The sequence below is a fragment of the Caenorhabditis elegans genome, chromosome V, assembly GCF_000002985.6.
Source record: "Caenorhabditis elegans chromosome V".
NCBI lineage: Eukaryota > Metazoa > Nematoda > Chromadorea > Rhabditida > Rhabditidae > Caenorhabditis > Caenorhabditis elegans.
Genome location: NC_003283.11, coordinates 14,215,276 through 14,237,210, shown reverse-complemented (window position 1 = coordinate 14,237,210; position 21,935 = coordinate 14,215,276). Strand labels below are relative to the sequence as shown.

Below are 21,935 nucleotides of genomic sequence, written 5' to 3'. Positions count from 1 at the left end.
GAATGATTCCAGAATGTATTGTTAGTAAAATATTTTATGATATTTCAAAAAATGCTCCTGTTGCTCAGCTGAAGAAGACCAGCAGAGAGAGTGAACGTTGCGTATACACAGTATCTACCCAATTGTGGCATTTCATCTTTTTTATTGATATGTTTATAGGATTACATTAATATAACCTCTTTTACGCACAATGTCATGCTTAATAGCTTCAGTTAGATCGTATGCGATTACGGGCCGCGTACGGACCAGTTGGACGGATGATAGACAGAATGGTTGCCCAGAGGAATTTTTTTTCATGAAAATTGAGTTTTTGAAGTACCTACAATGCTATTTGGTTCATTGTAGCCAGTTGGCTAATTTTTTGCCTGATTCAAGGTTCAGTTTTAAAAAGTGCAGTTTTGCCGACCGGGACGGTTAATTTACGGACCATCTACGGACCGGCTACGGCCAAACTACGGATGATCACCAAAGCGGAGGATAATACGAAAAAAATTTTTCATGAAAATGGAGTTTTTGAAGTGCCCACACTCTCCTTTGGCTAATTTGGGCACCTTTTCCGTGCTCGAACCTGAAATTTTCAAAAACAAAAATTTGGTGCTCGGGACGGTTCATTTACGGTCCGTCTACGGGCCGGCGACGGCCCGTCTACGGACCGGAAGCGGCCCAACTACGGCTCAGGAGCCTTCTCGGTCGGTAAATGTGGTTTTTGCTCTAATAAATGCATTTAACGACGTAAAAATGCTTAAATTAGCCAAATGATATCATAGGTATTAAAAAAATTTCGTTTTTTTTTAATCCATTTTTTCCTCTTAATGGCCATTTTTCACTTTACCCGTAGTTTGCCCGTAACTGGTCCGTCCCGCTTTTCATATCCGTAGTTCACCCGTTAATGGTCCGTTCCCGGTCCAAGATCCGTAAACGGACCGTACCCGCTTTGCCTGTGTTATCATTAAAAAATTAAAATTTTATATTTCAACCAAAATATTTTTTGAAATTACAAAATTTCATTTCCGTGAATTCAAACAAAAACATTTATGAATAAACCTTAAAAACAAAGTTAATTAAAATTTAAAAACGTGGCAAAACTTCAAAGGTCGAACTGATCTCATCAGTGTCCCCCCCCCCCCCTCCCTCAATCCCAGTTTCACAAAAATCAGTATTCAAAACAAATCCATTCATTGGAGTTTTCAACTTGTATCGTAATTACTATGCCCTCCACAAAGGATCGACAAGCGGTAAGTGTTTCATACAGTACAAGTGATCCAAAGATTGATTTTCAGTTGTGTAAAAAATGCAAAAAGGGAATCGCAACCAAGTCGTCTCGAGCTTCAAAACGTCTGAGATCCTCGAAGTCGACGAGATCTAGAAAGTCTGTGAAGCCGTCAAAATCAAATAAGAAGGTAATTTTTTCTACAATTCTCCGTATAACAGCAATTCAAAAATTACGTGGATTTTCAAGATGGTAAAGTGCTTGTAGGCAGGCGTGAGGTAAGCACAGTCTGTGTGCCGCACAAGTAGAAACTAAAATAGATAGATAAGAATGTTCGACATCGGCAGGTACTCGGTAGAGTCAATAGAGCGCAAAACCCCATAAGGAAAAACAGAAGAGGGTAAATTTTTTGTGGATACCATTTCCATGGAGCAAAGGCATAAAGGGCGTGATCTTTAAAAAAAATGCGGGAATCTTTCATGCAGAAAAATGTGACGTCAACACTCTCTTAAACGTGCGAAATCAGATGAAAGGTCTGCATCTGAATTCCCGCAATTCTCATAGATCATGATGGATTAATCCAATTTTCAGGCCGAAAATGAGAAGAAGCGACAGGTATTGAGAAACTGGATTACTCGAAGTATGTTTTATTAGTTTTCTGTTTAGGTATTAATTAACGTGTTGTGTTTCTAGAGAGAAGAGAGTTCAATAACGAAGATTCGTCGTCACAAACGACTAGCAAAATTCCAAAACGGGCCATATTGTTTTGTGTAATGACCGACACTGTGAAAGAAAAGAGCGCACTGTGTGCAATAAGTGAGTTGAATATACAAAAAAATAAAATTCGCAATGTTTCAGTCGCCACAAAGCGAAAACGGACAAAGAAAAATAATAAACCAATCCAAATTATTGCGGAGTTGCGAATGTCGACAAAGTTCCACTTCAAGCGGGTCTTCGAAATAGTGGAGAAGATGTGTCGAGAGCAAGGAATTGATGATATTGATGACCATTCGTATTTATTAGAAGTAAAATCCGTTAATGCGTTTGAAGGAAATAGCTTCTCACTGGCCGCTGGGATTGCACTTTATGCGGTGTGCTCTGGAACAACTGTCAAGAATGAGACTATAGTCATTGGGAAACTAGACAAAACTGGCAATATAGAATGGGTAAGTTTTTGAGAGTGGGCTAGTTACTAATTTGGTACAATTTTTAAGGATGAATATGCTGAAGAAGAAGTCAAACATGCAATCAAACACAATTTCCAACAAGTTTTGATGCCCTTTACCAACTTGCCACACGTTTCTGAGGAGCATAAACAAGCTATTGATTGTAATGGAATTCGGACTTTTAAAGATGCTCTTGAATTAATGGTCGTGAGTTCATCTAATTTTTTCTTTCCCCTTTTTTCTGTTTGTAAAAGTGAAAAATTTGGCGGAGTTGCAGCACTGAACTCAATCCATATAATACGGACTTTGAAACTGAAAATTGATAACATCTCATTGAAAAGTGAACTATTGACCAGAAAATAGATCTGCTTTAACTATCGATTTTTGTTGTAAAAGCAAACTTGTTTTCCAACACTATGAGAAGTTGATCAAAAATCCATTACAGGTACATCCATCATCTATGCAGCGCCACAACGCTGGAGCCGACGACGTTTCAACAAATGATTATGATACATTTGTCGAAAAGAGTGTAAAGCACACAAAATCACCGGAATCAATTGAATCTGGATCAATCACCGATCAAAATATCACCGATACAGACGAAGTGAAGGATTTGGGCAACTACGTGTTTTTCATCTTCATGATGTTTGGATTCGGAGCACTTCTCCCATGGAACATGTTCCTCAATATTTCTTTTGATGTGACTAGTCCCCATCAGATTTCAGGCCATCAATTCAATTTTTCAGTACTACACAATGTTCAAACTTCGTTCGGCTGATGGAAATGCCACGTGGTACTCGTCAAACTTTCAAAACTCAATGACGATTTCTGCTCAAATTCCGAGTCTCGTGTTCAGTGTAATCAATATTTTTATTGCAGTGAAGTAAGCTACGAAAATTTGATTGAAATTAATTTTTGAAAATCAGAGGAGACTTGACTCGTGGCATGAAAATCTGTCTCATCGTGGTTCAATTGATGGTGATTGTGACGGTAGTTTTCATCTACATCGATACCAGCACTTGTAAGTTTTGCGTGCTTTTGCGCCTGCCTGCCTACCTACAAGACGACCTACTTATGCCTCGATACAAACAAAGAAGTGTGCAGCTTTGAAAGTTTACTATAGAGTGACCAGTTCTCTTCGAAAGGTCTGAAAAAAAATTTTGGCGCGAATTGTTTTGGCCGTTTTGAGACCTGGTACCGTAACTTCTTCGCGAACATCGATAATTTTCAACATCAAAAACCAAATGGTTTTTTCAGGGATTGCTACGTTTTCTATGCTGACTCTAGGCACAATTGTTGTGCTCAATGCAGCGAATGGACTTTTCCAAAATAGGTGAGAAGAAATTCCAGAGAAGTTCTCAATTTTTCTTAAATCTACATGTGTTTTTTAACTTTAAACAAATTTTCAGCATGTTTGGCTTGGCATCGCCATTCCCATTCAAGTACACGAATGCTGTAATTATTGGTCAAAACTTTTGCGGAACCGCCGTCACCGTGTTATCGATGCTCACCAAAGCAGGTTCAGTTATATTTTCTAAAAACTTCGTTATCTCAAATTTTCAGCCAGTGACGATGTTCAAATGCGTGCAAGTCTTTTCTTCGGTCTATCCTCCGTTGCAGTTGTCGTCTGCTTCATTCTCTTGAATTTTTTGAAACGATTAGCATTTTACAAGAAGTTTGGAATATTGAGGACATCGTCGCAAAGTGATGAGGAGGGCATAAGTAGTTGGGAGAGTGTTAAGCTGGCATTTGAAAAGGTACGATTATTGATAATCCATAAAAACTTAGAAATAAAATTTTTTAGAGCAAAATGCAATTTGCCAACATTTTCGTTTTGTTTTTCGTCACGCTGGCGTTGTTCCCGAATGTTTGTATGTACGTTAAGGATGCGAAAAAAGGAGAATTGCATAGTTTTGTGGTTCCAGGTAATAATAAATGAGTGATTATTTTAACAAGAGTTTTATAAACTGAGCATCTTTCAAAAATGATATTTTGTCTCTTTCAATGGCTCAAACCTAACTTACACGTACTGTACAAACTTACTCAATTTTCAGAAAAATATTTCATGGATGTTGTCACATTCCTCAACTTCAACTTGTTCGCTTTTCTTGGAAGTTTGATGGCAAACTGGATTCGATTCGTGAGTAATTTCACTAAAGATATTTCAAATTCAAAAATCTCCAGCCAGGACCCAACACTGTTTGGATTTGTGTAGCTGCTCGCTTCTGGTTCATGTTCTACTTCCCGGCTGCCAACTATCATCCAATGGACTTTCCACGTGCCTATCCGGTTCTCTTCGAATCCACGTGGCTTTTTGCATTCAACATTTGCATTTTCGCACTGACCAGTGGATACTTGAGCTCTCTGATCATGATGTATGCACCAAGATCACACGAAGATCCGAAAATTCAAAGAATGGCTGGCATGATTGCCTCGTTCTTTTTGATATTCGGAATTGTTGCTGGACTCGTGTTCTCGTGGCAGATTCGATTGTTCATGACTGGATATGCCTAACGGTTTTGATATTCGACTTGAAATGAATCAATTTTACGATTGTATTATGTTATTTTTCAAATTTTAGCATTATATACTATTCTAAAAGTATTATTCAAGGATTGTTAGAAATTTTCTTGGATCAACAGTAGTTGTACACAAAATTCTCACAAGTGATGAGCCCTCTCAAGATCCCCGGAGAACCTTGGTCTTGGAGTATCTCCATTACACGTTCACCTCCAAATCGGACACCCACCTGCGCTCAAAAAAACTTGCACTTTACCTCTTACCCATTCGTGTTCGTGTGAAACATTTTTGTCCGATGTAGTGTCCACTCACAAGTATCTCATTTCACACTGAGACATTGCACAATGAGTTTTTTCTTAAGTTGTCTGCTTCTCCATCACTAAATGTGACATGATGAGCCTGTCCGTGTCAGCAACACACAAGAAAAAAGTGAACAAATTACAGCACAAACACTGTTTAGTATGTATTTCGCCTCCGCAACACATTGACGAGGGGTCACTCTCTTTCGGGTGGGGGAAGATAGCCATCGCTTTTCTGTTTACACGAACAACATATACTTCTCGCAAAAGAGGAATAGGAGAAGGAAGGAGATGGATACAAATACGCCACCACGCTCATCATGATTTATTATGTATTTTCAATTTAATACCGTTCGGAATCCGCATGTGGACGACGGGGTGCATGACCAATAGCGGATCATCCGCAGCTTTTTACACTTTTTATACTATTAATGGAGACAGTTTATTACGAAAACGGAAGCTTCAGTTCTGTCAGTTGTATACTGTTGAGAATGCTCATATCTAAGCTTTATAGATCTAGCTTGTTGTATTACATTTTCAGTTTTTTTTAAATTCGTGTCCAAAAAATTCCAAAAACGATAGGTCCCACCGAGATTTGAACTCGGGTCGCAGGATTCAGAGTCCTGAGTGCTAACCACTACACCATGGAACCGGCGGTGCGGGTTCGTTTGCCGAGTGTGGAAGAACAAACGAAAAACTTTAGATTGTGCCAACAAAACCTATCGGACGATTTTGGGGTAGATGAATATTGGAACTCGGAGCATGCAAATTTGACTGAAATTCTTGCAAATGGCTTCAAGATTTACTTAAATTGAAAGAATTATATTTTTGTATCAAGAAACGACGACGTTACATAGATAAACATTTTGATGTTCCTTTAATTCACCAACTTCTTCCCTTTCTTCCAAATTTTTACTAATTTCCGATTCAATTTCACTATCAACCGCTTCTTTTTCCCTTTTCATTCCATCATCTTCTTCTTCCGACTTCTCTCATGTTTGTGCTTATCATTATACCAGGATAATCATTTCGTTTCTCGACTTTCCCTCTCTCTTTGGTGCCTCTTTCTGTTTCACTGCACTTTCACCCACCATCAGTTTCTAATACATTTGAATTCTATGAAGAAAAGGTGTCAAACTTTCTTTTTTCGTATAGTTTTTGAGGATTTACCTTGCCAATGTTTGACTTTAGAAAGATCTGAATTGCTAGTTTAGGAATGAAATGTAAGGTCGTTCATACTTGGTGGAAGAGTATAATTCGAATTAGCATCAATTTTCCTTCACTATTGGAACTATTTGTTTCAAAGTTTCATGCGAAAAGTAACTTTTTAAATTGAGTAATTTACTTTCTTAATATTAAGAAACGTTTTCATCGATCTTTGCATCAACTCAGGCAGAGTAAAAGTTTTCCTGCCTACAAGACTGGCGCTACCCTGGAAGGCGACCTACGCCAACTTCTCAGCGAAGAACTGGAAATCACGACACGAGTGTTTATTGTCTTCAATACTAAGAAGGCCTAGGCCTGGCTGCCTTGTAGGCACAGAAGGCATGTTATTTTTCTTGAAGCATGTTTAGGCAGACTTGTTTAAAATTATGTATCAAATACTTAACTTCAAAGAAATTGAATAAATATATTCTCTGTCGTAAGATCCCCAAAAAAGTTTATATCCATTAATCCATAAATCTACATCAACACCTCCACTTATTTATTACTTAATCCCCCACTAACAGCCAGCTGTTGTGCTCCTCTTCTCACTGTACCTTCTGCTTCAGCTCTCCTGTCGACACTTCGTTAGCATATACATCTTCATCTTCACAAATCACGACTCTTCTTCCTTCTTCCTCATTCTTTACCAAATCTCTCTAATAACAAGTAAACGCTGATTTGTTGTCAAGTGATGTAAGTACATCACTGACCGTATTTACATACTCTTCTCTCATTCACTCGTTTAGCTCAAGATGAGAGGGGGTCTCTTGTCCACTCTTGACTTCTTTCCCACTTAATGACCGATGCTTTTTGATGGTTTTTAGACAACGTGTCAGAGAATGTGCAACTTTCTGACATGGTTTTTTGAACATTTTTCAAATCTTGTCTGGCTTTTTTTGGATTATGGAAGAAACCTGTATTTTTTAAGTTCTGGTGTGGTATTTCACACTAACTTCTCAATTTGTCTCAAATCTCAATAATTTCGAAATATTTATTTATTTAATTTACAAGGATTTTGAGTAATTGTTGAACTTTCAATTGAAATCTATGACATTTGAAAGATGGCATTTTGAGTAAGTTTCCACAAATCATTTAGCTGCAAAGAAGTACTCACTTTGAACTGGAAAAAAGTTGGTCGGAAAATGTTTCGGTGCATTTTTTAACCAAATTAATCATTGAGAATTAGAGAATTAGAAAAGATAAGTTTTCATGCCTATTCTATATGTTAGGATGTTATTGAACCAATAAAGTGTGTTCAACTATTATAATTTTTCGAGAAAAAAATTGATTTTTTTGTTTCGAGTCGCATGAACAAAAAGTTTCAGATTTTCTTTGTAGAAATTGAAAAAAAATTGAAAGTTTGCATATCCTCTAACAATTATATGCCTAAAAATTGTAAAAATGACAAAAAAAAACAAACACTTTTCTTATTAGTAAAAATAATCAGAAAATCAGCGCTACGTCTCATATTGTTTTTTTTGTATCACTTCAACTTTAACTTAATACGTGCTTCTTCTTTTCTCCTTTCTTTATGGTTTCTCCTATATTTTTTACCGTAACCCCTTGATTCCTAGACATTTGCCAAGAAACATTGTCGTCCACACACAAATCGTCTCGATGAAAGATTTTTCTTCACCTTTTGTGTCATTTTTCTTCCATCTTCCAACTTTTTCCTTCTGCTCCTCCTCCTGCTCAAAAACAAGGGAGCTCTCAATTCTTGAGCCCATCTCCGGTGCGAGTGAAACTTGATCTCTCTTTCACTCAAATCTATAGGAAATGGAGGAAAAAACGCGAAAAAGTCCGAGAGGAAGGCGGATTGACTAATTGCTTCCAATTCCTCACATGTTTCTATTTCTTTTGTTGTTTGGGGTTGAAGAAGAACGGAACGCTTCTTTAACCGATTGGCAGAAGCAGGAGGATGCAGCTCCTAATTGATACATCGAACTTTCCTTCCACTTTTTATCGGTTGACCGCTTTTTCTCGATGCCATCTAAAATTGCATTCGTCTAGAACATATAAACAAATTAATTTGTGCTCTACATTTGTCTGAACAAGGAATGACTTGAGCCTGTTCACTCGAACATAGACTCTTAACTTTGCTTTGAAGGTTAAATCTAATATCTTCTTGATAGAAATAACTTTAAATATTTGGCATTTCTTCCGATTAAGGCGTGATGAAGCTGACTTTCACTCGCCCCTTCCTTCCAAGAATAGCAATTCTACCGACATTTTTGTATTCAACTGAAAGTTTGCGATCCATATGTATGTATATTTTTTCACTTTATCTTGAAGTTGAATGATTTATCATTTTCCGGGATCGTGTTCCGGGCAAAAGGCGAGCGTGATTACGGCCCCAACAAACTGGCAAACTTAAAATTTGCAGTTTAAAATTTTCAGAACACAATATTTTCTGGTTTACCTGTTCACAAAGTTTGTACTTTTTATATTTTACAGATCAGGTGCGACTTTCCTTTTTTGAAAGGATAGTGTTTCAAATGTTTTATTTTTAATTAAAATTATCCCACCAAATTGCTTCTTATTCGATTTTTGAATTTTCAATTAGCCTTAAAAAACTAAACAAATATTTTTTAGTCCGTGTCCTGTTTTCAAAATCTGGCATTAATGCACAGATTCAAAAAAAAAACGTGGCGCTAATTGGATCCTCGATTTGTCTTCCCAGTCGCAGACAATCCCTAGCCTCTAGGTTGGCATTTTCAGAATTTTGAAAACTTGAATAAAGATACATCCCTTTCCCAAAAAAAAACCATGCCCTCTTCCCCCTCTCCCCAATATCCTCATCATTTCCCGGTCAATCCTTCCGCTTTTCATTTCTCCCCGCCCTTCATTTTCTCACTCATAATTTGACAGTCAACAAGATAGGAGGGCGGCGTGCGTTGCGTAAAAACAAGCTCTAACTCGAGTGCAAATAGTGGATCTAGTCTAGAGCAAAATGAGCATAGGCTCCAAGATTTTAATTAAGAGTTGAAGAAGCCAACGGTCACAAATGTTACAACCAATACAACTTTTTTTGAAGAAGAGAGCTTACAATTGGAAAAAGCTAGAGAACATACTTTGGAAATTGTCCACAGAGAATTTTCCAACAAGAATTCATTTTCCCTTCAAAATTGTGTTACTACATTGATTTACAATCTACCAACGTCACCTTTTCCTGAATTGATTGTCGGCATCCTTCTTTATCTGTACCCCCTTCTGCTGACATATAAATAATTTGAATAGTGTCCTCTGTGCACACATCCCTCGTCACAACCTTTTGATGAACAAACCTCTGATGACAAACTCAGCTGTCAATTGACACGTGTTATATTTCTAAAATCGTAGGTAAAATTCCATGTGCCAAGAACATATTTTCGAAAAAAAAAGAAAATACCGTACTTTTCCTATCAAATTTGCACTTCAAATAGCCATACACCCCTTCTAGTACTGCTTGCGAGACCCATCATGTTAATTTAATAATTTTCAAAACATTTCTGTCATTTTTTTAAACTGTTATTGAAAATTTACATTAGTTTGGAAGGAATTTGGAGTGTGTGATTATTAGACACTATTCATGTTTTATTCTTAATAAAATTCTAGTTTTTTTGTGGGAGAGATTCAGTAATCTGGAATACAAAATACGATCAAAATAATAATTGTTAATATATCAGCATTTCTTACTCTTCTGGAAATCTGATTAATTGTAATATTATAACTTTGTGATATTATAGCAATTTCCTTCCTCAACCGAAAAAATTTTACACTTTACATAAAACCTGTTCTTCTTTCCTTAATATGTAGTTCCCTTTTCTCCTTCTCTCTTCCAAAAAGTTGCATTCCGTATTGAAAAAGTTCATCGAAGTTTGGTTAAGTGTCATCTTGTCTAATTCTCCTTATTTTCCATTTAATCACATCTTCAAACAATTCCCCAAAAAGTATCGTCCACTTCTTAACAGAAGCCAAAGAGTGATCAAATCTTTTTGCACACACATGTCCAGAACGATGTTTTTTTTCGTTTCTTTCTATTTGTTGAATGTATTTAAAAAGATTTAGATAAGGGAAAAGAAACGGACACGCTTATAAATATCACTTTTTGTTTTACCGTTTCTTTTTTTAATACAGTGCTGGTTCTCTTGTATCTTATTTTTCCCATTACATATTAACTTATCTGTTAAAATATCAAACAACCAATTCTTTAATTTTTTTTCTACTCCTCAAAGTGACTTTATCATAGATGTTTTATCCAGTATTCAGTTTGTTCCAATTTTTACTGTCGACATCTTCTTATACAATTTTAATATTAACATATATACCGTGATTTTTCACATTTTCAAAAGTAATATTTCAGACTATTTACGATACCTTCCGAAATGACAAGGACAAACTAGAAACCTTGGAAAAATGAATTTGAACCCCCATGTAAGTGCTTTCCTTCTCTATATATTCCATACAACACAAATTTCCAGCTCGCTTCGACATCCTCCTCTACAACATCATCCACATCATCTACCGAGTTTCCACGTGTAACTGTGAATTCTCGTCGTGCTCATTTACCTCATCACTTATCATCAAATGGCATCCAGCAACCGCACATTTACGCTTGTTCAGATGAAAATTCGTATTATGCGTCTCCGATCTTCTTGACTCGAACGATAGACGAACCTCCGAAAAAACCTGCGCCAACGTTAAGTCGACAGTCCACGTGTCGGCCGACGAGTCAACTTTACCTACCGAGCAAGAAAAGGAAAACTAGGTGGGTAGCTATTTTGCTAAACGCTTTTTTAAAACTTTTTTTACAAAATAAAATACATCCTCGAAACAATCAAGTTTGTTTGTTTGTTTTCAAATTTATTTTTGATTTGAATACCGGTAATACCCTACGGAAATTGCCAAAATTTGGACGCACGTCTTATGATTGTATAGCGAATTCAAAGTTTTTTTTTTTCGAACTAAACTTTTAGCTGACCTCTCACTGCATTGAAATTTCACCTCAATTATTTCTAATTAAAATTCATTTTTGTCTTCTTTTCTTTGATCAAAATAGCTCAAAAACTGACCACTTGTCTTTCATTTCACTCAGTAGTTTTTTGCTCCCATTCAACAAGAACATGTGGTCCTTTCAAACCTAATTAGTTGTTTCGTTTTCTTTGAAACTCACAGTGGGGCGCCGAAAGTCGCCACCAAATTTGTATCTCATTCATGGGAAGAGACGAAACTTCTCCCCGCCAAAAAAGCGAGGGTGGGTAAAGCAAAAAAAAACTTGTAACAGATTTGGTTTTTTATTCGTTTGAGTTTAAAAAAATTATACATAATGCTTTCATGATATTTAAGCACATGTTTTCCTCTGGCGCCTGCCTATCTGCTTACCTACTTTTATGCCTATTGCCTCATTTCAACAGGTAGACGTTTAGTTTCTTGAATGAAATCTCATGTTTCATACCATATAAAACTCAACGCCTGAATTCATTCTCATAACCGAAATTTATTCATATTACGGCCAAGTACTTGTCACAATAAAAAAAACACACCCCAATTATCAATTCAATTCAAAATTTATTGAGCGTATTCAGTTTGACCTAATAAAATGACACTGTTAATGTTAATAAATGCAATACATGTACGGACTTACAGCATTCAATATTTTCTAGACTCCACATCTTGGATAAAATGAATACTAAATTGATCTAGAACTATTCCTATGCACTTTTTTCTATTTTGAGCGTCGAATGTTTTATGTTCAAGAAACAGGAAAAACGAATATTTTTCCAATTAACTAAATTCAGCTTTTTCTTGAATTTCAGAAACCTCTATTACAATTTGTCTTCATTTTCTTCAGCTATTGATGGTCTTCATAGTATTCTAAACCAGTCCTTTCTTCTACATCTTCTTCCGTTTTCTCGCCTCTTTTCTTCTCGTATTGCTCACCGGAAGAGCCACTAATTAGCTTTCGCTCCTCCATTCCTCCGTCCCATCTTTCATTTTCAACACATTCTTCTGGGCTCATTTCTCGCCCCGTTTTTTATTCTTAATAGACACTTTTATGGTCTTTCGAGCTTACTCAATGTTATTATTCTATAATTTGAACCAGCTATAAAAACTGAAAAATCAGTTAGGGCAGAATGGATCTAGGAAGTGCTGGTGAAGAGTTTACCATGTTATATTTTTCTTTCTAGGGAGCACTCTTTCCTCTAGAAGATTGGCACTTGAAAATTATGTCAGTGGATATCTACTGATAAGAATCGTACAGATCTGAAATCTACCCAATTCGCCTTCAAATCTGAAATTTTGAAAAAAATTTTTAAAAATGTAGTGGCTGAGTAGAACTGAACACAACACGTTCGGCACCTTGAAAGTTTTAGGTTGAGTGTCCAAACGGACAAGATTTTTTCAAAGTAGTACTGTCTATACAAGTAGCTATATTTTTATTTAGATTTTAAGTGGATTTTGTCTAGAGAAAAATAATACGCCATAGTCAAACCTTGAGGCCTGGAACCGATTGTTAGAAAATTTATCTGTTTGCGTCCTTTTCAGTGCGTACTTTTGGTGGTAAAATAATCATTGATGAAGTTAATATTCACTGATAAGTTGATATTCTTGCTAGAAATTTTTCACATGAGATTAAGCTGCAATATCGAAAAGTTTATGCCGGAGTGACAGTGAGAATTCTAACACAACTTCTAACAAATCTTTGACCTCCTTCACCCAAACTTCCTCCATCTCTATCATCTTCTTCGTCCCTCTTACTCAAAAAACTGACCCAAAACAGACTTCGTTTCTGACACAATTGATCTTGTTTCTGATCCTTCTTCTAATCCTCCTCTTCTTGTTTTTTCTGAACCATCCTCTCATTCTTCCCATTTTTGCTGGTTCAAAACTTTGCGTGACAATGCCAAATTCTTCATGTTGATTTCAATGGCATGAACATTGAATCTTCTGATGGTCCCCCCCTCCTGTCTGACGAAAGCACTTGTATCCTTCTCGAAACAATGGTTTTTCGGCAAGGAAGATGCTCCTTCACATTAAAAAAATGGAGCAATAGAACAAAACATTGAAAACATTGAAGCAGGAACAAAACCCAATTAAATTTTATGGCCAACATCATTTTCTTCAATTTTTCGAAAAGTTGTTCGAGATATGCTGCTCCAGCTCCTGGGAGCAGGCGCAGGTTGATAGGCTCTTGGACTCTCCCCGCGAGCCGACGTCCTATAACATATGTCTTTTGCTTTTTCCGATTTCCATGCCATCTCTTGAAATTAATCATTTGACAAGGAAAAGCTCTTTTCTTCGGGCTCTTCTTTTTTCTGTGTTTTCTATTTTTTTTCATCATTTTTTGTACCACAGATATTTTTTCTCTCTATCCCTGATTTTCTCCCAGGTATTTGGGACCGAACGTATTGACTCGGGTTACGGCGAAGAGTAGATCATTTTTCGAAATTAGAGTCTACAACCATCATCAAAATAAAAAGAGATAAAAGATATAAGAGTATCGTGTAAAAAACAAGTGTTCATTTCCTCAGTCTGCGGTTTTTTTGCTTGCTACGTGAGCTTTTTATCTTGATTTTGTAATCGAGATCTGTAGTAATTTTTTGGCGTTTATAATAAATTCTACCGGTTTCTCACGATTTGGTAATTTCAGAGACACGGCATGTTCTAATTTTATGGCAGGCTGAAATTAAAAAAAAATAATATCAAGGATGTCAGTTTAGCCCCGAGAAAGGTTAAGCAGAAAAACTCTACCCCTTGAAATTTCGATCTGCGAAATTTCAAAAATGGCGTGCGCTGAAAAAGTTTCAGATTAAAACTTCAGGACCTAGAAACTAAAAGGAGTTAAGCTGACTTATTTATCTTGTAAAGTTTTCAACAGCTCTTCATTTTCCTCCCTCTCCATTTTTCTTCCAATGCCCCCATTTCTCCTCATTTCCTTTTTTTCAAGTTTTCCCCCAGGAGACAGTTTTCCTTCGACCATAAACAGACCGGGTTCCCAAGTCTCTCACCCACCAATTTGCGGCGCTTCTTCTTCTACAAAAAGGGTTAAAAATGCTTTTGTTTATATGTGCAACAAAATGAAAAACGAAGTCATTTTCGTCTGCTGTTGCTGCTGATGCTTGCCACTACCAATTTTGTTTTAAAACTGAAGGATTAGCGCCTTCTTACGTTGTCGATGGAAATGGAGGAGAAGAGGGAGTACTATTTATACCGTCTCAGTTTCACACTGCTGACGTTGGTCAAAACATATGACGTGCTTTGTTTTGTTGATTCCAGAAACATATGGATTAGAACTTGCAACATGTCAAAATGTCATCATAGAGGATAGATCAGCTTGATCTAGAGTTTGAAATTATTTTTGTTTTTGCAAACGAAAAAGAAAGTCATTTTAATTTTCATTTTAATCTGCTTTCATACCTATTTTTGTGCCTTCGTGCCTACCTAATGCCTGACTAGGCATATCTCATGTTGATTAAGTATCTTAAAGTTTGAAAAATAAATCCAGGACGGTTTTTTGTACTTCAGCACGAATCAAACAACTTGAAAGTAGGCAGGCGGTAATTTTGTGCGTATCTAGAAGGCTTACGTGTATTGTATTAATTGACAATCTTTGCTAACATAAACGGCAAGACACGTTTTGAATATTTGTCGATAAAGAATTTACGTCAGTTTCCAGAAAATTTTGTATTTTCCTGTCTTCGCTTATACTTTTAAAGATTCACGAGAAGGTAAAAGGCGGCCAATCGGTGCATACCTTGATAACTTATTAAATTTAGATGACCATGTTACTGTTTAAATTTTTGTTATTTGGAAGTTGATGGCAGTTTTAGATTTTTTTCAAAATTAAACAGATAGTTTTCCTGCAAATCTTGTTTTCAAACTTTTGCATTCCTCAAGTCCAGGATTAATATAAGATTATTGTACAACACAATATCACACTTTCTTCTTTCCTACAGTACACCCCCCACACTTCCTTCTCCATATTTCATTCCTCATTTTTGCGTGGGGTTCTGAGCATAAAGATCAGCGCGGTCAGTTGTTTTCCTTGAAATTTGCAAGATCTTTTTTTTCTCGACTTGATGGGGGTGAGGAAACATTGAGTTATTAGACCATTGGGACCTTAGACGTAGTAAGTTGAGAGAGGCAAATAGAGGCGTTTACTTTTTTTGTGTTGAAAAGATAAATTCTAGGGTGGAGAATTGTTTTTGAAGTTAGGAGTGTATATCAAGTTGTCTGTTTCAAAAATTTGAGCGACTATGTGAAAAATTGTTTGAGGTTCAACAATTGTTCAGATTCCCAAACATCGGCAATTTCTAATTTATTCGAGCATGAAATTAAGATTCAAGATGAATCACAAATTATTAAATGCAATAAATAACATAGTTTTGTGTAATTTGGCACAATCTTTTTCAAGCCATCAATTGAAAATTTTCGTTTCCTCGCAATTTTTCATTTTTCTTTGAATTCCGAAAATAGCTCAAGGTCTGTGAAGAAGTGCGATAGAAATTTGAATAAAAAGTTATGCATTTGCTAAAATATAATTTATCTTGGATTTTTTTGTCGATTTTTCTTGCACTTCCTAAATTTTCTTCGTACATTCAAGAATCCTGTAAATGGCACTGAAGCTTTTAAACACTTTTATTTAAAGTTAGAGCAACAGTTTATGAATCCGTTTGATTTCAGATATCAGAGTCTTCACTTTTAAAATTTAATCCAACCTTGAAATCAATTTAATAACTTCGTTCGTTGAATTTCGTTAGATTCACTTGTTTTTGGTCTGCCTTCTGCCATCTCTTTATATCCGTAATGATCTTCCTAAAAATGGAAACATTTTTTATCGGAGAAAAAAAGCAATCCAAATGTTTGATAATGATAAATATCTGCGTATCTTATTTTCCTCTCGTATAACAGTGCCGGCTAGACCGTTTTATTCGGCCGAGCTGTCAAATTTCCTTTCTCACTCTTTCTCGTATTTATCAATTCGAACCTATATCTCCCGTCGACTACCAACTCCTCATTTCCTTGTTTTGCTTTCCTTATTTGACCCTTCCCTTTTTCCTTTTTCCTTAATATAACTCCCTCGACGGCATTAATAAATATTATTTTCCTTTTTTTCGACATCCCCAGAAAAAAGAAAGAACCGAAAGAAGAGAATAAGAAGAATCATCCGGTTTTGGTGTTGGAATAACATGTTCGGTTGAGCTGAGAAGTGTGTGTCAAAAGCTGAACAAAAACAGACTATTACAAAGCTTTGATTATTTTTTTACTTGTTATTCTTCACTTCTTTGGTTTTGATTCTGAACTTTCTTCTCGAGAAGATTTAACTGAAGAAGGGTGCCGATTGGCTTGGCGCTTTTCGACGAATGAAGCCCGAGAATGGTGCAGCGACTTGGCACCCGGCCAAAAGGTTCTCTATTATGGACATTCTAGAATATAATACAGTAGTTTAGTCTATGTCAAAGATATCAGATAGTTTTGAACTAAACAATAATAGGCAAAACCATAACAAACATTTTGTCTCTTGGTCGAGATTTAATATGCCAAAGTTGGAAAATTCAAATAGAAGTCCAGTAGTGGAAATAATAAATGTTGACTACCACATCTTAAACTATGGATCAATATTTTTCCCTGAAAAATATTACTAAAAATCACTAAACTTTTATTTTTATGTCACTTAATTTGTGCATTTCCAGGAGTTGCTTGGGCCGGTTAACAACGCTGGAAACGTTGCTTCTAGTATTTCTTGGTCTCCTTATCACCGCTCTTCTTTCTGTGTTATTTTTATGGTTATGGGTACTTGACGGATACAAAACGTTCACTGATGGTAAGCAATTTCCATTAATTAGAAATTTGGAACAACTTTCAGGTCGACCGATATATCCGTTACCGTTTGAAAATTCGTCAGTTGCAGTCGATCGATCAGCAAAGAATCATAATGACGTGGTATGCACGTCACGAGAGTGTGTACGGCTCGCAGGTTTTTTGGCTGAAAATTTGAATTCAAAGGTAGGACATTTTTATTAGGAAAATAGGCATTTTACCAAAAGTGTGAACTGCAAATCTTAGTTTCAAATTTATTGTGATAATTCACCGTTAACAATAAAAAATATATGTATGAAAAAATTTTGAATGCTCTATCGGTTTGAAAATAATGTTCGTTTTGATGGAATATTTAGAAAAACCCTCATAAAAGAAAGAAACATTACATCTTGAAATTGTCAAATTGCTGAAAGAAAGGTCAAAGCCGTTTTTGCAAAATGCAATCTTCAAGGTTTATTTGACGTCTATCAAAAAAGTTCAGTTTGAAAAATTCTAATTCATAATGTATTTTTCTAGTTTTTCTATAGACTATGTACATGAAGTTTTAATTTGAAATATCGGTACCGAAATGAGCGGATTTGTAGATTTGTTGCAAACTTTTGATATTTACCAATAGTAGAAAGTGGCAAAATTCAAATTTCCAGATAAATCCGTGTGAAGATTTTTACGAATTCGCTTGCGGTAACTACGGACTGAACAAAAATCTCCCAGCCAACAAGCCACTTCGTCATACAATTAGCGATGTGCAATCACGACTGAACAAACAGGTCAAATCAATGCTTCAATCGCCGATTTCCGCAAATGAAAAACCGTGGGATAAAGTTGCAAAAGGATATTATCAAAAGTGTTTGGATGAGGAAGAATTAGAATCCACTGGAGTTGAGGCAATGCGGGATATTGCAAAGAGGATTGGAGGATGGCCAACTCTAGAAGGTAAGTAGTTGTTATATGCTAGAAAATGTATACCTTCAAATGCTCAGGAGACAAATGGCAAGAATGGTCCCATTCTTGGGAAGAACAAATTGCTCTGGTACTAAACCTGACTGGGGTGAATGCAGTGATTCTTGAGATGGCTGTGACCCATGATCCATCAAATAGCAGTCGAAGTGTTATTGAATTGGATCAACCAAAATGGGGTGCAGGTTCCCGTTATCCATACCTAAGTGGTGCCAATGATCCGATGCTGCGAAATTATACAACTCTCATGAAAATGACTGCAGTCGCATTGGGAGCTGATCCAGCAATTGCCGAAAAAGAAATGAATGAGGCTATGGAATTTGAATTGAAGCTAGTGAACTTCTCGGCAGATGATATGGTTCGAAGAGATCCTGAGAGAGGAAATAATCGATTCGAATTGTGGCAATTGAAAAGTGTTTTTCCATTTGTACGATTTTAATTTTTTTTTTGTAATTAAATCAATCGAACATATTACAGATAAACTTCGAAAAGTACCTTAAAACCGTATTCAAGGAGTTGGTGGCGTTGTCTCCAAACCATACAGTGATTGTCAGAGAGATCGATTATTTTGTGGGAATTCAGGTGAGGAATATTTATTGAATTTTTTTTTAACGCTAAGCAGGTGAAAACTTCTGTAACTACGAGCTTTGGTTTCTCACTTCCTTTAAACAGAAAATAACAAATTTTGAAAAACAAAATAAATTTTCTTTCCTATTATGAAACTAGGCTAAAAAAATATTTTAAGAACCTTTTTTTTTGCTGAATTTTTTTTTCAGTTTTTCAATAAACTTTCAAAGTAAAATTGATTAACTGTGCAAAAATTGCAAATTTCAGCACGTGCTCCAATCAACTCCAAAACGTGTTCTGGCCAACTACATCTCATGGCGTTTGGTCCAAGGTGGGCCGACCGGAGACTATTTCAGTATGTTTCGTCTGGATACCATGTACTCACGCGTTTAAGATATTTACTTTTGACATTTTTTGAATTCACTTATTTTTTTACAGTTTGCCTCTCTTCCCCCTTTGTGCTTTTACATACACTATGGTTGATGTCTAACCACGTGTTTTTTCTGCTAAATTTTAGCTACGAATTCTTTTTAGTTTGTTGCCTTTTACATATTGCAGATTCTATTTCTTTTTAACAACTAAAATTTCTTCAAAATGTGACGTGAGCGTGTCCCAGCCGAGACGTACTGTTTTTGTGTCCATTATGCTTGTCTGGCATATCCTCTTTTTTCAGCGTTTTGAATTTTCAATTTTTTTCGCTGAAAAAACACATTTGAGATATTTAACTAATAGTTGTGCTCTCAGGTTTCTCACCATTTTTGCCACCATCTGCACGTGAGCCATTCTATCAATTCAAAGCAAATCAAACTGGAATGTTCAATAGTCCACCACCAGACAGGTATGTTTTTTGGGAAATACATATACAGCCGGAATGCGCGAAATTGACAAATATAAAGCATTCATTTTGCGCGGGAATTCAAAAATATTTATGTTTTCGATTTTTGCAAATTTGAAAAAATTATTTAAAAAATTAGAAAAATGTTTAAATTGTTTTACAATAATATTTCGTATGTTGAGACTGTAAAAAACGATACTTATCTTCTGGAAAAGATTAAAAAAAAAAACAAAACATATTGAAAATTCCTCGATTTATTTCTTAGAGATATTTTGTGAAACTTCACAAAAAATACCCACATATTGCAATTCAAAAAGTGCATTTTAATTATTTTTGGTTTTTAAAGTAGTTTTTTTCAGATGGGAGGATTGTGTAACTCTATCAGTAATTATGATGGACATGCCAGTTGGACGACTGTTTGTGGAAAACTTTTTCGAAAAGGAAAGAGCTATGAAAAAGGTATAGATCAATACAGTTTATTTTCCAGATTTCTTGAAATCTTTCCAAATTTTCAGATGACCGAGCTCACTTCCTATCTCAAAAATGAATTCATCAAACAACTTCACGTACTCGACTGGATGGACGAGATAACGAGACGTCGTGCAATTTCAAAGGCAAATATGATCGAGTATAAATCAGGATTCCCAATGGTTTTATTCAATGACACTTGGATGGAAAAGAATTGGGGAATGATTATAAAGCCACGCGAATATTTACTTCATCTCACAATTCGTGTAAAATTGGTCAGATTCACAGAAGAGCTTCTCCGTCTTGATCAACCATTGGATAGAAGCATGTGGTTCCAGAGTCCTGCTCAAGTTGATGCATATTATGCTCCAAATAATAATGAAATGAGTGAGTTCAAAAATAACATAAATTGAAAAAGCCAAGTTATACATCCAATATCATTTTCAGTCTTCCCCGCGGGCATCATGCAATTCCCGTTTCTAACTCTTGGAGTTCCAAACTACATCACTTACGGAATGGTTGGAGCAGTCATTGGACATGAAGTATCTCATGCATTTGATGATCAGGGAGGACAATACGATGAAATGGGGAATTTGAATGATTGGTGGGATGCTGAAACAGAGGAAAAGTTCATCGAGAAAACAAGGTTGGGAAACGATTTCCAGATTTTGAATCTAAAAAATTTGCACAACTTTTCAGATGCTTTGTAAGGCAATATGAGAATGTGCACGTAGTTGAGGCAGATATTCATTTGAACGGTCAACTAAGTCTTGGAGAGAATATTGCTGATAATGGAGGAGTCAAGACAGCTTTTAACGTATGAGTGTTTCTTATTCTCAAATATTTTCTGTTAGCTGAAAAATGCAAATTTTCACCCAAAACTACTGGCTCAGTCCTTCGCAAGAGCGAAGTTCTCAGTTTCAGAACCTATAAAGAAGCGTATTTTAAACTTCATTTTTTTTTCGAACTTGTAACAATGTCACTTTTTCTTTGTCTCACAATCAGAGTAGTCAAATTTTCAAAACTTCTAATGGTTTTTTTCTTTTCATTTTTAAGTTCAATTTAATTTTTACCACTTCATGTCTTGGCATTTCATTAAAGCTTCAAAAAATTTCTACCTTTTCAAAGTAGACGAAACTTTTGTATTATGAATGTTAAATGTAACAATTTTCAGGCGTACAAGGCATGGAAATCAAATACAACAGGAATCAGTGAACCTGCTCTACCAGGATTCCAGAACTTCACCAGTCAACAGATGTTCTTCTTGGCTTATGCAAATGTACGTCTCAAATACTTTATTTCTTGAAATCAAATTCAATTTTCAGAACTGGTGTTCATTGGTTCGTCCAAAACATTACATTCAAATAATTCTAACAGACGTGCATGCTCCATCAAAATATCGTGCAATGATTCCACTTCAAAACCGTCCAGAATTCGCGAAAGCGTTCCAATGTCCTATTGGATCCCCGATGAATCCAGAGAGAAAATGCCAAGTTTGGTAGTTTTTTGTTTTAAAAAACAATTTGTATTATACATTTTCATTTTCCCCAAATTATAACTTCTCGCAACCGGTTTTCTCAATGTGCAACAAAAAGAGTTCAGTGACTTTTTCAAAATTTCCCGCCAAAGTTGATTTTTTTCCAAATCATCTTCCCATTGCTTTATTAATTTTTCCCCGAGTGTGTTCTATAATTGTTTCAACGAATTTTCTCTTATTTTTTAGTTATTTTTTTGCCATTTCGAATGCTTCTTCTCCACCGAAAATCGCTAATTTGATCTCATTAATTCTATCTCCAAAGTCTGTTTTTCTTGTGAAATAAAAATAAAAATGTTTCTTTTGAAGATTCACGATGTTGTAGTTGATTTTTTAAAGAATATTTCCATCATAGGTTGGCACATTTTCGGGT

General features: G+C 35.8%; 2 protein-coding genes and 3 non-coding genes across 8 annotated transcripts; 3 read left to right on the top strand and 2 right to left on the bottom strand.

Moving 5' to 3' along the window:
• Positions 1–1,168: 1,168 nt before the first annotated feature.
• On the top strand, positions 1,169–4,930 carry ent-3 (Equilibrative Nucleoside Transporter). Its single transcript, NM_074120.5, has 15 exons — positions 1,169–1,235; positions 1,281–1,400; positions 1,802–1,850; positions 1,904–2,026; positions 2,069–2,376; positions 2,425–2,583; positions 2,822–3,076; positions 3,123–3,259; positions 3,303–3,397; positions 3,634–3,709; positions 3,786–3,895; positions 3,940–4,133; positions 4,181–4,301; positions 4,431–4,516; positions 4,561–4,930. Exons 1-15 carry the CDS (start codon positions 1,209–1,211, stop codon positions 4,888–4,890), a joined length of 2,190 nt encoding a protein of 729 aa, NP_506521.2. The 5' UTR covers positions 1,169–1,208; the 3' UTR covers positions 4,891–4,930.
• A 563-nt stretch (positions 4,931–5,493) lies between these two features.
• Positions 5,494–5,630, bottom strand: K02E11.13. The gene has a single exon (NR_069941.1). It is a non-coding gene; the product is annotated as an Unclassified non-coding RNA K02E11.13 (non-coding RNA).
• A 145-nt stretch (positions 5,631–5,775) lies between these two features.
• On the bottom strand, positions 5,776–5,847 carry K02E11.t1. Its single transcript has one exon. It is a non-coding gene; the product is annotated as a tRNA-Gln (tRNA).
• A 4,890-nt stretch (positions 5,848–10,737) lies between these two features.
• Positions 10,738–21,872, top strand: nep-21. Of its 4 annotated transcripts, none has more exons than NM_001373156.2 (15): positions 10,738–10,814; positions 10,862–11,148; positions 17,075–17,205; positions 17,248–17,387; positions 17,846–18,134; positions 18,182–18,585; positions 18,636–18,740; positions 18,993–19,080; positions 19,470–19,563; positions 19,920–20,019; positions 20,076–20,415; positions 20,476–20,674; positions 20,728–20,845; positions 21,203–21,307; positions 21,354–21,863. In NM_001373156.2, the coding sequence occupies exons 1-15, from the start codon at positions 10,797–10,799 to the stop codon at positions 21,528–21,530; spliced, it is 2,595 nt and encodes an 864-aa protein (NP_001360525.1). In that variant the 5' UTR covers positions 10,738–10,796; the 3' UTR covers positions 21,531–21,863. The 4 variants fall into 4 exon arrangements, with proteins under 4 accessions (NP_001360525.1, NP_001343820.1, NP_001263884.1 ...); NM_001356755.4 differs by having other exon boundaries at positions 10,742–10,814; positions 18,993–19,056; positions 21,354–21,866; NM_001276955.4 differs by lacking the exons at positions 10,738–10,814; positions 10,862–11,148 and adding an exon at positions 16,502–16,788 and having other exon boundaries at positions 21,354–21,872.
• On the top strand, positions 13,502–13,627 carry K02E11.14. The gene has a single exon (NR_069940.1). It is a non-coding gene; the product is annotated as an Unclassified non-coding RNA K02E11.14 (non-coding RNA).
• Positions 21,873–21,935: the final 63 nt, after the last annotated feature.